A 16,787-nucleotide genomic window follows, 5' to 3' on the forward strand; every position below is an offset into this window, starting at 1 on the left:
GATCATCTTCCAAACATTTATATTCTTCGATACGCCTCATCAACTACCTCATATCCTCGGGAGGCCTCCTCGTCAACAATTCCTGTAGGCCGAAAATCTTCGGGCAGCCCTATCCTGAAAGTACTCGCCGCGATTTTTTCATTACCTCCACCAATCTTGTTGTACAACTCCCAAGTCCAGTTAGCGTAGCTGTAGAGGGTTTCCCCTCCCCCATTTTCATTGACAGCAACGTATCCATGGGCTAAGGGACTCAACTGCAGGTTATGAACCATACACCGAACTCTTGAATCAATTCGGAGAAATTGTGAATTGAGCCCTTTCTTAATCCATTAAACCATCTCAAAGTAGTGGGGTTGAGGCTTGAGGGGAACACTTTACACATCAGTGCATCATTATAAGTGTGCAAAGATATCATTTAAATATAATGGCTTACATGTTCCACTAGGTCCGTCTTTCCATTGTAAGAATTGAACGAAGGTCTTGTAAATCTGCTCGGTATAGGTGCCCTTTCAATGTCCCTCGAGAATGGTGACTGGGCAGCTCGGCGTAATGCGCGGCTCATAGCGTCCATGGCCGCATTCTGAGGTTGTCTCTCCTTTAGGGAAATCGAATCTCGGTTTGCATATTTTCGTGAACAATCCCGGTGCCGATAAGACCCAGATTGATGGGACCCTACTCCACGGTGATCCCCGACACTAGCCGACCTTTCCCTTCGCTCATCGTGGTCCCTTCTCTGATACCTACCTCTTGTTTACAACTCTAAGTCCTTCACCAACCTATGAAGACGTTTAAGCACCTCATCCCTTTGATCGTGCTCTTCATCCCTTCTGTCTAAACGATTGCGCCCCGAAGTACCTGACATTGTTCGGTACGTTTGAAACGACCCTTCTTTGAGGCCATACTGCCTTTCCTCCTCGTGCTCCCTATCTTCGCGTCTTTTTTGCCTTCTTTCCTTCCAGGTGGATCCTTGTGAAGACCTCCCAGAACCACTTTCAGCATAACTCCCAAACAAACCTCTAGACATTTTCTCGTGCACACCTTGACAGAACCACAGCTTTGTAAGAGATCCCCACAGACGACGCCAATTGTGTGTACCCAAAATGTATGGTTGTGGGCAAGACCTCTGATGGTGTAAGAAAACGCCAAGCTGATTTCTCGTCCATATGGCCGTCCATAACAACGTACAAAGTGGAGAATGAGTGGCTGTTATGCTCGTCCCTCTCTTACTGTCCTCTTACACTCGTCCTTTATTCACTCGTCCAATGAAGGACGTATTAGCAACGAACCTCCTTAGTGATGGACGAGTGAGGTTCACCAAAAGTCATGACACTCTTCCAAAAGCCAAGAGTCATGTTGTTTGAATCAGAACACAAGTCCCGATGAGGTAACTCCCATGACAGTTATGGAAGTTACCATCTGAATCCTCCAAACTCTACGACGATAGGAGAAATAACTGTCAAGCTAACACTATATAAAGACCCTTCTACGCAGAGGTATGGACACTTTTTTGATTCTAGAGAAAAATTGGTGAAGTCTTTGAAGTGCTTTCTTTTCTACTTCAATCCACTAACTTTACCATCGGAGGATTCAAGACCGGCCTCCACCGGTCTTCTCTGATCTTCTTTGGTTTTTCAGGACTCACTCTTCAAGATCATCAACATTCGAAGACCTTTCAGCCCACTAATTTCTAAGCACTCATCAACCTCTACATGGGCTCACAATCTATTGTTTCGTGGGCTTTTGTGTTTCCTACTGTGGGTGGTCTTATGCTCGGCAGGCCCAAACACAACTCTATTTCCTCAAACCTTTCTCTCTCCCTCACAGGATCGCTCCTTTGCTCCCTTTGAGTGTTTGCTCTCTTTCCTTAGTCTTTTTTCCAGAATTGCCAACCCCCTTTCCTCATTCTCATCTCTTATTTATACCTCAAGATTAGTGGAAGAGTTATGATTGCTTTTGTGGTGAGTGGGAATGGAGGTCTAGTGTTATTATCCTTAAGTGGGTGTTTAGTTGGGAATGGGAGGCGGTAAGAGTGGCATTGGAACTAGTTGCCACATTAGATGATCTGTCCGGCAGCGATACTCCCCAGGCAATACCGAGCATCTGGCGACTCACCTTTCTGGGAAATTGTATTCCTCGACCAGGTAGGGTCTCACCTTTTCCATTCATGTCATAATGGCTTAATTACGGTTTTTGGGCTTTGGGTGGGCCTCAAGCCTTTCCTAGGGCCAAGTTCATAGGCCCAATAGTACATATAACCACGCACGTTGCACCAAGGCCTGAGGCCTAACAAGCCCAAGGCCTTGTACACGTGGTATCATTATGATGGGTTTTATGAACAATGGGCTTGAGGGGAAGCAGCACCTTGTACAATAAGCATAAGGTTTGTCTAGAAAAATTGTTATGCATTAAAACCTTTTAATTATGTACGTGAATTTTGAATCTTATATATATATATATATATATATATATATATATATATATATNTATGATTTTTTTTTTTTTTAGCATATTGATGTTATTACTCATACCATGAACATAGTATTTAAGAATGAAGTGGATATGCTACTATTATGAATATTTACGTAAAAGCATAATTATCAGGAAAATATAGTTTTCGGATTATGTCCGTTGTTATGATCTGAACTTAGCTAGTAGGGTTAAAGTACTAGCATTTCCATGGAAATATTGATTGATTGGCCAACTTTTGGAAAATATCAACTTGTGGAGGATGCCCACCAACACCTATAGTTGATGATTTGATCACCCTGAAAGGGGTGTGACATTTTTTGATATGACCTCGGAATTTCTTAGCATTGTGGGGAATACTGGATTGTGCTGGAAGCCTTCCAGAAGTTGTGATAGAGTTACAATTGGACTGAGTAATATATAATTAATAAGTTATTACGCAATTCAAAATTATAAGAAAATATTATGATAAGAAAAATATGCTGATTATATTATAAGTCTAATGGAAAGCTTGTGATAAAATATTTTATAGTCTATTTAAAGATAAGGTTATCGAATTATGTTAAAGTTTCTTATTATGTCCTTTTTATCATTACGTGAAAGGAAAAATGATGTATTTTTGTATGAAAGTTCATAAGTTATTTTAAGAATAGTATGAAGGCTATTTATTAAAGCTGGCATATCCATAACATATTTGATTTACATGCATTCTTATTAAATGCTCGTAGAACTTAAAACCTTACTGGGTTTTGCAGCTCACCATATTATTTTTCAGTGCACAGGCTCTTTCTTGGAAGCAGCAAGAGTATTCGAGGAGGTAAGGGATCTATGGTTCACGTTTGTTAGAATGTATGGTTCTTTTGTTGTATAGAAGTTGTAGTTTTTGGTTGTATAAGAATCAAGATGTACTTGATCCTTTTGAGCAAATTAAGACGTATTTTTGGAGCCTTAGTTTGTTAAGTTTGTTTTGAACCCTAGTTGTATGTCTTAGGGGTTAGGTTTGTAAATAAGAGTTTTTGCTAAACGTTTAGTTATGTAATATTTACATGAGTACCTCAAGTTTTAGCCAAGTTGTTAATCTTGCAAAGTTTGAAAGTAATGAAGTTTTAAATTTTTATGAATTTTGTATATTATGGCTTTTAAGCAAGGAAAAAAAAAATGACAATAAATGAATTTTGATAAGCACCTTCTGCTTTAGTTGGTTCATTTTAGTATTGAGTTAACCTTGATATTAATATGCTTGTCATGCTTTAAGAATCTGAAGTACAGGTTTGCATCGTGACACATACTATATCGTACAATTCATGTGCATTTCCATATGCTCTTATGGTATAAAACTTTTTACACATGATACACTATGATAGAATACGTATCGTATGATACTAGTAACAATGTTTGAAACAACATCTATGGATGGGTCTAGGATTTACAAAGTAGGCTTGGTTAAATTAAAACGTGTTAAATTGTGGAGGGTATGGTGGTTGGCGGTATTGTGCCACCTAAGCTGTTCAGATGACCATTTTATGCTAATTAAATATTTTCGTATTATAATTGAGTGACAAATAAATGACTCGTTAGACAAATTAGCATTTTCCTTGAGTTAGACGATTAAAATTAGTTTAAAAAAAAAAAAATGACACAATTAAATTTCCAAGAAGCAAAATAAAAGTTATCGTATAATTTGAGGACCAAAAAAGTGCCTTTTCTTTTGTCTTCTATAAAGTTGTTCTATAGTTATCAATTTTTCAGGCTTCGAATACTACTGATTAAAACTACCAAAATTTTCTTAAAGTTTTTAAAATAATTCCTGTTTATTTCAAATTATGTTAATAATATCTATTATAATTTTTTTTCCTTGGAGAAAAACTGTCTTACATAGTATTTACCACAAAACCTATAATAAATCCTGTTCTATTATATTATTAAAATACTTTCTCTAATTTATATATTGTTGTCAACTCATGCATTCATATGGACATTGTACTAATGCATTCGCGTAGTTTTTTTTTTAAATTCCTGTTTATTTCAAATTATTTTAATAATATATATTATAATATTTTTTTCTTGGAGAAAAACTCTGTCTTACATAGTATTTACCACAAAACCTATAATAAATCCTGTTCTATTATATTATTAAAATACTTTCTCTAATTTATATATTGTTGTCAGCTCATGCATTCGTATGGACATTGTACTAATGTATATTAGTAATCTCTACGCAAATCCTCTTGGGCAAATCCTCTTGTGGCGTAGTTCAAATCAAAAGTAAAGACACAAAAAACAAAAACAAAAAAATGAATATATTATGGTTCAAATCAGATGTATCCTTTTTTGGCTCCAAAAACTTTACTTGAAAAAAGAGATAATACAATTGAACAAAGTTTAAGTACAATACCTTAGATGCTGTTCCTTAGATTTTCCATTTAAGATTGAGCCATGTGGCTATTTAACTAAAAAATACACTTCAATCCCATTAGAAAAAATCCACATGGCAGAATTTTAAGAGGGAAACCTAAGGAACAACACCTAAGTACTGTACTTGAATCTTGTGCAATACAATTAATACAAGCTCGTTTGGTATGTATTAAACCATAGATCTCATTAATTTGCTGGGCAATCAGAAAGAAATAAATTAATATTACTATCTAAACTTGTAACAATGTTAAATAATAGATCTCATTAATAGATCTCATTAATTTGTAATAATGTTATAATAGGTTGGTAAAGAGAAATAAAACAGGAAAAATTAAAAGAGTTGTTGCACTAATTATTAATTTGTGACCAAGTAAGTAAAGAAATCCTGGATCTCCCCTGGTTTTTATCTCCCATCTTCTCCTTTCTTCTTCTAAAAGAATACTCCTTTGTTTTTTTTATGGGAAATATCGTAACTTTTATTTTATAAAGAAGAGAAATACAATGCATCTTAAATCAATACTAATTTAATAATGGGTAGATTTTCTTCTATTCATGTTACAAAATTATCAATTCCTTTGGTGTGTTCTGCCAAAAAAATGAGTTGGTTTATTTCCTTGCTGCTTCACGTGTTGTAGATGAGTATGTTTGAAGTCTTGGAGTCTGTGTTGAGTATCAGCAATGAGGTTGGCAATAGCAATCGGTGGGTGGTGGAGCCATTAAGCTCATCAGTGATAGTGCTAGAATTTGTTTCAAAGACAACATCCCCAATGCCGATATCGCAAGTAAAAGAGATAGCTTGGTCCATGGCCTTTACTTCAGCCTCTAAGGGTCCCAAGGGTAGCTAGAGATGCTTAATCAGGGTTGCAACCATTTCCCCCTCATTATTTCGAATCATTACTTCGAGGCCCACCGATTGGTCAAAGATGGCAGCATCAATGTTGGTCTTGTAGTACAGTGGGGTTGGGGGGACCTAGTGCATGTCTTAGGCTTGTCTGTGCTAAGGATTTCAAAGATAGGTTAGCTGGAATTCTTTTAAGGAAAAGGCAGGCTTTGAGGACAATCTCACAGCTAGGTTGTCTCAAGCTGCCACGTCGCGTCTTGCTTTGGTCATACCACATGCACCACGCAATAGTAACGACAAGTTCAAGCGATTCTTTCCCCACATGCTGGAAGAAGATTAGGTGCCAAAGTAAGTCCATGAAGTCTTTGTAGCACATGCCTTTATCGTCAAAAGGGATACTCGAAAGTGCCCAAGTTTCACAGGCTCTGGTATAGTCTTAGAAGAGGTGGCCACTAGTCTCCTTAGCCAAACTACGAGCTTCACACTTTGCATCCTCAAGAACTTAGCGATGGCAAAGGTTGAGCTTTATGGGAAGCATATCTTAGTAAGCTTTCCACATGAATGTTTTAATCTTTTTTGGGATATTGAGGCCCCATACGGTGTGCCAGAAGGAGCTCTTGTTTTGGCTGTTAAATGTGCTTCCTACGGTTGTAGCCAAGGTGAGGGATAAGGCTACTTTATAGGCACTGTTGACAGAGAAAGTGCCCTTAGGAGTGTATGCCCAAACCAAATGGTCCACGGGTCGGCGTCTACTCAGCTGGATACTGAGGATGGTGTCAGTGTCATTTGGGAGGAAAACACGGTGGATCAGCTTAGTCTTCCATTCCCTGATTTCCGTATTGATGAGTGCGTTGACTGTGGCATCTTTAGGTGAAATGCTTTGTGGGGATGTGACCCACAAAATGGAAAGCTTCGGCAGCCACTTATCATGCCAGATGCCTACCGTGGCTCCATTACCAATTTGCCATTGGTGGCCAGCTTGAACAACACCTTGGGCAACCATGATACACCCCCATGCAAAGGATGTTTTGTTCCTAGACCGGCATGAAAGAAGTCCCTGTGATGGAAATAGCGTGCTTTGAGGACCCGATAGACAAGTGATTGTGTGTTACATTGCAATCGCCAACCATGCTTAGCCAAGAGAGCCACATTAAAGGATTTCAAATCATGGAAACCCAACCCCCCATCCTTCTTTGGTACACAGACCTTGTCCCAAATTAGCCAAGTGATTTTGTTTCTACCATTTGTTTATACCCACTAAAAACTATAAACCATGCTAGTCATTTCATCACAAATGGTATCCGAAAATTTGAAACACTCATGGTGTAGGTGGGTATGGCTTCGGCAATCGATTTGATGAGACTCTCACTGCTTTCTTGTGAGAGAATATTTTCTTTTAGGCCAAAAATTTTGTTGTTGAATCATTATTTTAGGGCACAAAAGGTATTCTGGTTTGATTAACCCACTTGGGAAGGCAAGTCGAGATATGTTTCATGTTGTTGTATCACTTCCGCTCTAAAATAGTGCGTTATATCATCTTGAAGGTATTATGGTGTGTTGTGGCTGAAGAAGAGGGATGTATTTTCCCTATTAAGCTGTTGGTTAGAGGCTTGTTCATGAGTGTCCAGGATTTGTGCTAGCTAGCTACATTCCTCTCTAGTCGCCTGATAGAAAATGATATTGTCATCGGCAAAGAAGAGGTGTAAGATCTATGGGCCATGTAGGCAAGCAGCCACCCCTTAAAGTATTCTAGTTGATGTGGCTTGGCGAAGAAGAGCTGACAGTCCTTATGCAAAAAACAAAAACAAGAAGGGGGATATAGGGTCACCTTGCCGAAGGGCCTTTATGGGGTTGATGTAGCCCTAGGGCTTCCCATTATGTCTAATGGAATAAGTAATAGAACTGACACTTTGCATCATAAGGTTTACCCATTTTTTGCATAATGACCTATAAATAATCCCACTCAACCTAGTTTAAAGCCTTGCTCATGTCAAGCTTTAATGCCATCTCCCCTATCTTGCCCTTCTTCTTTTGGTTCAGGCAGTGCATGGTTTCAAAAGCCATAAGAACATTATTAGTAATGAGACAATTAGACATGGAAGCATTTTGGGTCTCACTAATAATGTTAGGAACAAAGCATTTCAACCTATTTGCCAAGACCTTGGATGCAAGCCTGGAAATGACATTACTAAGGCTAATGGGTCAATACTGTGTAATCTTGGTGGGGTTCTTTATTTTTAGGATAAGAATAATATGAGTTTCATTGAATTTAGGGGGAGTAATGCCCATGTTTAGATAGTTTAGCACTGCCTTAGTGACACACTCACCAGATAAAGACCAGAAATTAGGGCATACCGTTGAGGCTGAGAGATTTTTTTTGGGTGCATTTGCTTGAGTGTTCAGTGGACCTCATCAGCTTGAAAAATTTTTGTTAAGCATGCATTCATGGCCTCGGTAACCACTAGTTGAACAATAGCAATAAGGGTCGAAGTGAATCAAGAACAATCCCCTTCATAATGTCATCTTCCTGTGAGACTTCGTTTCCACATCAAGCTAGCAATTTATGTCTCTATGGGTCTTAAGGACTTTGGTTTCATGAAGCTGAAGGTCCCTTTCCAAATGTTGAAGTTTCCTTTCTAAGGTGCAAGTGGCTTTCAAACATGGCCAAATTTGATTTTGTTCTACGCCTTTATGGCTTGTTTGGAAGTTTAGAGAGGGAGGAGAGTAGAGGGGAGTAGAGGGAAGGGGAGTAGTGGGGAGGAGAGTAGAGGAGAATGATTCACCTCCACCTTATTTGGATGTTTTTAAAATTAGTAAGGGGGAAAGGAGTAACTAGCAATTCTCCTTGTGTAATTTTGTTAATATAATAAGGGTAAATTAGGTAATTTACTTGGTTAATAGTTTATGTACTCTACTCCCCCTCCAAATCTCTCCAATTTTGGGGAATTAAAATTGGGGGGTTAGAGGGAGTCCAAACCCCTCCAAACTCCTCCAAATCCTTCCCCCTCATTCTTTAAAAAACTTCCAAACAAGATAATTGCATTACTCTCCCTCCCTTTACTCTACTCCCCCTCCTTTTTTAAACATCCAAACATGCCATTAGTCTATCTCTACCACTGTTAAGGCAGTTTGTAATATGTGTACCATTGGGCTTATATAGTCCCCCAAGCCATGCATCTTGGACAAATTTTTCATAGCGTGGGTCCCAGGACCACGTGGCTTCAAAGTGAAAAGGTGGCAGGTATGTCGTCAATGAGGTCAAGAGGTGGGGAAGTGGATGGCTCGTAAAGTGGTCGGATGTGGACATGGCAACGTGGTGAACCTTAGTTCTAGGGAATTTTGGTCTCTATGTGGCAGTAGCAAGTGCATGGTCCAAACGAATGTGAGTACAGCCCTTGGTAGGATGGTTACAAGACCATGTAAAAGGATACCCGACATAACCAAGGTCAATTATGCCATAACTGTGAATAATTGCATGGAAACAGTCCATTTGTCAAGCTGGTCTTAAGCTCCCTCTAGCTTTCTCATGTTGGCTAATGATCTCATTGTAGTCTCCAATACAAAGCCATGGGAAAGTGTTTGTCCAGACGAAGGATATAAGCAAGGTCCATGTATCCTCTTGTCTGCTAGTGTTAGGGTGTTTGTAGAACCCGATGAGTCACCATTTTTTTTTTTGTGTTAGCACAAACCACAAGGGCATCAATAAACCGATGTAAAAAATTTATGACATGTACCTTGGTTGTATGTCCAATGCTGCTTTCAATTATTCAATTGCTCAGCGGTGAGCTTTGTCTCCATTAAAAAGACACAAATATGAGCTTCTTTATTCCATGCTCTCTTGAGAGCGTTAACTGTGCAAGGGTTCCCAAGCTCCTAACAGTTCTAGCTTAAGATACTCATTGTGTCCGGCAGCATTGCAAAGCAATTTTTGCAATGCCGCCAATCCTAAGTTTTCTGCCATAAGTTTGCTTAAAAGCTTCATCTCTGCATCCAGTCATAACTTTTATCGAGACTAGCTTTGTCTTCTGTCATAGTAGTCAAGCTCTTTTTTTTCTTTTCCTTTTTTATGCCTATGGATTTGTCACTAGCTTCATTGGTGTTCATTGCATGTTGGGTCAATTCAAGCCTTTTCCATGTATGTAGCTTTGGGCCTAAGGGTTTTTATGAGGTGATGTCTATGGAATGTTTAATGAGAATCTATGCCCCCGAAATGATTGGCTTTGTTGTGGAGAGAGATGGTAATGAGTTCTATGACCAATATTGTAGGATCTTCCTTTTTTGAGTTGGTTGACTTTAGTGGACATGGGATGGAGGAACTGTCAAATGTTTGTAGTATAGGAGGAAGGTTTTATGTACTTATGGGTGATGAGGATGTATTTGGAAAGTGGTTTAAGTCTGGTCGATTTCGATGATATGGATATGTAAAAGGACAGTCAATTCAAGCCTTTTCCATGTATGTAGCTTTGGGCCTAAGGGTTTTTATGAGGTGATGTCTATGGAATGTTTAATGAGAATCTATGCCCCCGAAATGATTGGCTTTGTTGTGGAGAGAGATGGTAATGAGTTCTATGACCAATATTGTAGGATCTTCCTTTTTTGAGTTGGTTGACTTTAGTGGACATGGGATGGAGGAACTGTCAAATGTTTGTAGTATAGGAGGAAGGTTTTATGTACTTATGGGTGATGAGGATGTATTTGGAAAGTGGTTTAAGTCTGGTCGATTTCGATGATATGGATATGTAAAAGGACAGGGTTAGACAAAATTTCCTTATGGGTAGGAGTAGAGTGTGAGGTGATAACTGAAGTCAAGGTTGTTTTCATTTCGAGGGTTGAGGTTGACTTTTCTGTTTGGTTGGCAGAGTTGGCCAGTGAGGGAGTTGGTCTCGGTGGAGGTGCAGGAGTCAATCTGGTGGTATGGGGAAGGGTTGAGGGAGGGATAGAAGAAGAATGCACTACCTAGGGTTGTTAGAGGTTTCCCATGGCGATCCGCAGCCAGGCTCCATATTGTTACTCATCCTTTGATAATGCGCCACCACTATCGATCCAGAGTTTCTTCTCATCGTGGTTTAATAAGCCGCACCGGTAACAAAAAATTGGCATGCATTCATACTAATAAGATATCCATAGTGGCTTGGATTCACCCAAGTTTACGAACCTACCTTGGTAGAGAGGTTGGTTGATGTCAATGTTAAATCGGACCCATATATAATGACCACAACATTCACCATTTGGAGACACATCAACTTGCTCCACCATGCTCAATATTTTTCCTATAATCTTGACATTGTTCTTGGTCATACATCAAAGAGGGAGACTATGGATTTGTATCCAAAAGAATGTCTAAAGAAACATTGCATTATTAGCGAATTCATTGTCCTTTGGTTTGAATAAACTAATCAAATACTTATCAAAAGACCAGGATCCTTGTGTAAGGATTTTCATGGTGCAATGTCATCGCCAAAAATTATCAAGACTATGTTAGAGCTAAGGTTGCGAACCTCAAAATTCTAAACAAAGCAGTGGCAACGTCACGTTCATGTCAGGGTGTTCCCAGGAACACCCTGACCTGAAAAAAAAAAATTATATATAATAATTAAATTTTTTTTATTTGTTTAGGAAAAAAAGCCCAATATACTTAAAACAGAAACCCACAGATTCTCAAAAAAAAAAAAAAAAACTGATCAGTGCAAGCCCAGCAAACCCACGGATTCTCAACAAATATAATAATAATAAAAAAAATTATAAACTTAATACGTATACTCATTACCCAATCATATTTTAAACTAAAACAATTCCTAAACTAAAAAGAACCTCACGTCCTCACTTCTTAGCAATAGCAGCAGTAGCAGCGACTCAGCAAGGCAACAACAGCAACACTGAACACGCAGAGTAGCTCTGTGACGGCGAGATCAGAGATTGACTTGGCCCAGATCGGAGATTGTGAGATCGGCGACGGCAAAAGCGAGATCGGGAAATAAGAACCTCAGCTTTTAACGTGTCGCGGCAGCGCCGCCCCTGACCTCAAGATATTTCAGTTCTCTCTCCTTTTCCCCGTCTCTCTCTCTCTCTCTCTCTCTCTCTCTCTCTCTCTCTCATACTCATAGTGGCGGAGCCACATTTTTTTTTTTTTAATTTTTAGGAATGCAGCTTACGAGCTTGACAATTTCTTGTCTTAAATCTGTGTTTTGGGAAAGTATTAGGAGTAGGAAACTTATTTCTTCTTTTCTCTGAGTTGTTTTCTAAAGCCTTCCAGTGCTTCACGGATTTCCAAGGCCAAAAATACTTTATTATTTGCTCTAATCCTAGAGGACCACACGTGTATGGTTTTAAAACTATACACTACAAAAGCAAAAGGTGATCTCAGTTACTTCAGCTAGGTACGTGGCTCATTGGCTTTCATTTACTTGTCTGACTTGTGTTGTGAGTCTTTTCACTTAGACTTTTTTTTTTTTTGAAAATATAAATTGCTTAGCTTTTGTCTTTTTGTGCAAATGTATGTAAATATAAAAATATGTAATTGTGTTGAAATTGATGATTGGCTCTTGTCTCTTAGTGTGGGGTGGATGGGGCTATGGCATTGAATTGGGGTAGTGGTTTGTGCTCCCTTAAAACTTAAAAGTAAGTGAATACACATTCTAATTTATAAAAGACACCAAAAAAAAAAAAAAAAAACTATGTTGAGCAGTTTTGCAGTGGGTTGAGCCGGGAGGAAGATGCATATTTTTTGTCTTTACATTGTGCAAAGCAAATTAAACTGTGGATGTGTGCTATATTGCGTAATTTATGCTCCTTTAAGGATCACTCTAAAAAATATTTCTAGAACTGTCATTATTTACCGAAACATTCGAAATAGACCAGAATGACCCAAAATTTTTTCCGAAGTAGAATAGGGTGGGTTACTGTTTCGGTTTGTTTACTGGCATAGTATCTTCCGGCCGTTACGATCGAAACGGAATGAAATTAATAACATTGAATCAAACCTAATTACTTAAAAACTAAAAAGAAATAAGATTATGTAATTTATGCTTCCTAAACAACACTCTGGACAAATTCCTTAGAGTCCCGCTGAAACAAAGCACCGCTCCTTTGTTAAAAGAAAACATAAGGAGGATAAAGTAAATCAACATAAAAAGTAAAAATAAGATATAAAAGTTAAAAGACCAAATAACCCCCCAACCAAAGACACTATTTAGTCCATATATAACTTTTTAAGGATAACAATGTAAATCTGCTCATATCCCGCAGCCACTTTACAATCATGTTGTTTGTCGTTTAACTCTTACGGGATCGTTTCTTGCACCACACACTTTTTCAATGGTTCCACAAAACTAAAGGACTCCACAAAACTGCCATACAAATGCAATACACAAACTCTTACTTTTTATATATAGATTAAGATTAAGATATAAGATAAGGGCTATCCCTTACAGAAATGATTTAGAAACATAAAGCACAGTTAATGCTTTGAAAGTAAAATAAAAAAACACAATAAGTTCATGGCATACTATCTGTAATAACATCATCAATTATTCGACCCAATGAAAAGTGGGAAGATCCACCATCCATCAAGGCCTTCCTACCTTTTTCAGTCATCTCCTTCACATTTTTCCTAATCTTGCTGTCATTCTTCTCCATTAGTTGCTTTATTCCTCTTTCAATCTCCTCAGAAGTCACAATAATTTGGTTATCAGTATATTCTGTTCGATAATCCAATATAATCTCCGCAGCTAATTCCATCTCCTTGACCATCTCAAAGGCATTAAACTGTTGTTCAGCATAGAGTGGCCATGTAGCAATTGGCACACCAAACCAAAGGCTTTCCAATATTGAATTCCACCCGCAATGCGATACAAAGCCTCCAATTGCAGGATGTGATAAGATTGCCACTTGTGGAGCCCATCCAATGATCTTTCCAATCCTAGCCGTCCGATCCAAAAATCCTTCTGGCAAGACTTCCTCCAAATTCTCATGCTCAGTGGGAAATGCAAAACCCCCTCCCTTTGGAGGGGGTCGGCGTAGGGACCACAAAAATGGAAACCCACCTCGTTCTAATGCTTTTGCAATCTCCTTCACTTGATTGTCACCAAAACCTCCCCTACTCCCAAAGCACAAGAACACCACAGATGATTGAGGCTGATCATCAAGCCATTTCATGATATCAGACCTTTGATCACCCGACCCCACATGACTATCTTCACCCTTCAAGTTCAAGATGGGTCCCACAGGGTAAACAGGTGGAGTATTTGTAGCATCAGAAAATGAGTGAATCGCATAGGATTCGAGCTCCAAAAACGTGTTCACAATGATACCTTTAGTTTCTCTCCACCTTCTAGCATAATCAAGGATCACAGTGCCCCCTTCTCTGTCGAGCACCACACCAGGCAAGACCCTAGCTGGAATTGGGTTCACAAAACTTGACAAGACCAACTCAGCATCTGAGTCTTTGAACTCAGTTATATCCTGCTTTTGCTCATCACGAAGGGCTTGGAGATGAAGCATGAGACTGAGAAAGCTTGCACTCGATGGGAAAAACAAATAAGTAGGTACCCCAAAGTCATTAGCCACGTCTACCATAGATGAACAGAACATGTCGACCACAAATCCGGCAAGTCGAGGAGAGTTAGAACCTGACCTTGACTCTTTGAGCTTAGTAACAGCTTCTTTAGCATGGGGTTTCTGACTTTCAATGAATGAAGAAACGAAAACCATGGGGTTGCTGTCTTGTTTGAAAGAAGTTTGAGGGAGATCAATAAACTGTATACATTCAGTATATGAGGAATCATTGAGAGATTCGATGTAGGCGGCCACCTGGGAATCTATTGAAAGCCTCATGATGAGGACTGTAATACAGAGCCTGTCATCTCGAGCAACGAGAAGCTTTGCAATCTCCAGCATTGAAGCGAAGTGACCCCTACCCGGTGCAGGAACGAAAACTAGCTCTGCTTTCTTCATTTGACACACTGGAGAGTGAAAATATCAGAGATGTATAGAATGTTCACCCACTTCTGACCTTTGGCTGTATATAATAAATATCTTAGATGCTGGGATTTTTTTTTTTTTTTTGATGTATAGAATGTTCACCCACTTCTGACCTTTGGCTGTATATAATAAATATCTTAGATGCTGGGATTTTTTTTCAAAAAAAAAAAATTCCCAGCAAAGCCATGATGTCATCCATGGCTGGGATTTGTATAAATAGACTTTACCTAAAGGATACATGAGTCAAGATTCTTTTGAAAACAGGCTAATTGGTGGGATATATTTATGACGGCCCATGTTTATCTAACGAAATGTCTTCTTGTCCACGAATACATAGTTGAAAAATGAAAAGACTTTTCTCCCATTAACCGCAGTGTTAAAAGATTTAACTTTTAGTATTTAAAAAATGTATTTTACGTATTTTACCACTTTATTTTATAATACATTTATTATCAAAAATTTTAATTTTATATTCATCCTATTAAAATAATATAAACAATAAAGTGAAGGAAAAGAGAGCATGTGAACAGTGAGAGACAGAAGAATAAAAATAATAAAGTGAGAAAAGAGAAAGTACGATAAAGAGAGCATTTTGCCTTATTTTCATAGTCGGAATTCGACAGTATTTTAGTATAGATGCGTCTTAGCACACAAAACACTATTCTCACTAAACTTTCACTACGAGAATATGGTAAAAAGGTGCCCCATTTTCGAGGCAAAAATCTGGTAGAGTTTCATGTTGGCAAGATTGTGTGCCTGTGTATATGACATACGTCAATATGTTCATACTAAGCCAAACTAGAGCTCACTAAAGTATTAAACACGTTGATGTGTGTCGCATACACAAGAAAACCAATGTCACTAGCTAACATGAATCAATGACAATCACACCGCAATAATCATGCACACAATGTAGCATGAAAATGCATTACAAGGGTAGTACCCTTCCAACCAAGTGAGTTTATCATACAAAGTGCATGACCATATTTAAACAAGCAGAGAGAGAGAGAGATTGTTAGGACATATGTGATACACTTGTAAGGAACACATGCCACTATTTTATGTAATTAGCTAATCCTTTGACAAAATACACTTTACTTGTATCTGGGTAGATCTAAGATGTCTTTGATACTTCAAGAAACTTTGTTTCAAATTCAAGTATTAAAGTCATGCAAATCTATCCAAGATTCAAGTGTAGAAAGTGTTGTTCATTAAAGCTTGACAACTAGCTCGACAGTTAGCTATATATCGAGACTTAAGAGCTGTTCTAGCTCGTAGCTTAACAACAGCTCGACAGATAGGCATTTGTCGAGATTTATGAAAAACAGAGTTTCAATTTTGTTTTGACTCCAACCCTTGATTGTATGTTTAGGTTTTCTTTTCTCACAACCCTAGATATATAAAAAGATTATTTTATGGGCAGTAAACAGAGACATAAGTTGCATAAGTGTTGAGCAAAGTTTGGCAAATTGTGATCGGAGACATAATTTTCCCTAGTTCATCTTTCTTGTGAAAAAGCTGCTGTGTTTGTACACCGTAGGGTTTTGTGACCAAGCATCTTCTTGATATTCATCGTTTGGATAAACTGAAGAACTTTGCAACCAACAACCTTATCTAGTTGGTGATTGAAGCTGCATACTGGGATTCGTGCAATTGGTTAGTCACGTACTAGGAGCTGTGCATTACAAGGAGAGATTGTCACTACAGAACAAGTCCAATACGACTTGTTCTTCCTTAATACAACTAATTTGTAGATATGGAGGCCCAATACAACTAATTTGTAGAGATGGATGGTCAAGATCAACCTTTTAAGCCTTGATAACCTTGGTATAGTAATTTAAAGAAAGGAAATTGGCAAGGACAACAGTTTTAATAAAGAATTGCAACAATGAAAGAGAGATTCTTATTTAAGTTCTTCCTCAGGGTGGCCAATGAGGGATGGTTCTTTTGACACACAGTCTTTAGATACATAGTGATCACTTTCTCTCTATTTCCTTATTTCTCTCTCTCTCTCTCTCTCTCTCTCTACTTTTTCTGATCCCCTTTCCAGGATGATTTTCCTTCCCATATATAGCTGCTTGGATTG

General features: G+C 38.4%; 1 protein-coding gene across 1 annotated transcript; it reads right to left on the reverse strand.

The window, feature by feature from the left end:
- Positions 1-13,089: 13,089 nt before the first annotated feature.
- On the reverse strand, positions 13,090-14,769 carry LOC112028345 (anthocyanidin 3-O-glucosyltransferase 2). The gene has a single exon (XM_024061029.2). It carries the CDS (start codon positions 14,672-14,674, stop codon positions 13,217-13,219), a length of 1,458 nt encoding a protein of 485 aa, XP_023916797.2. The 5' UTR covers positions 14,675-14,769; the 3' UTR covers positions 13,090-13,216.
- Between the last annotated feature and the right edge of the window lie 2,018 nt (positions 14,770-16,787).

The sequence above is a fragment of the Quercus suber genome, unplaced genomic scaffold (assembly GCF_002906115.3).
Source record: "Quercus suber isolate HL8 unplaced genomic scaffold, Cork oak 2.0 scaffold_34, whole genome shotgun sequence".
Classification (NCBI taxonomy): domain Eukaryota; kingdom Viridiplantae; phylum Streptophyta; class Magnoliopsida; order Fagales; family Fagaceae; genus Quercus; species Quercus suber.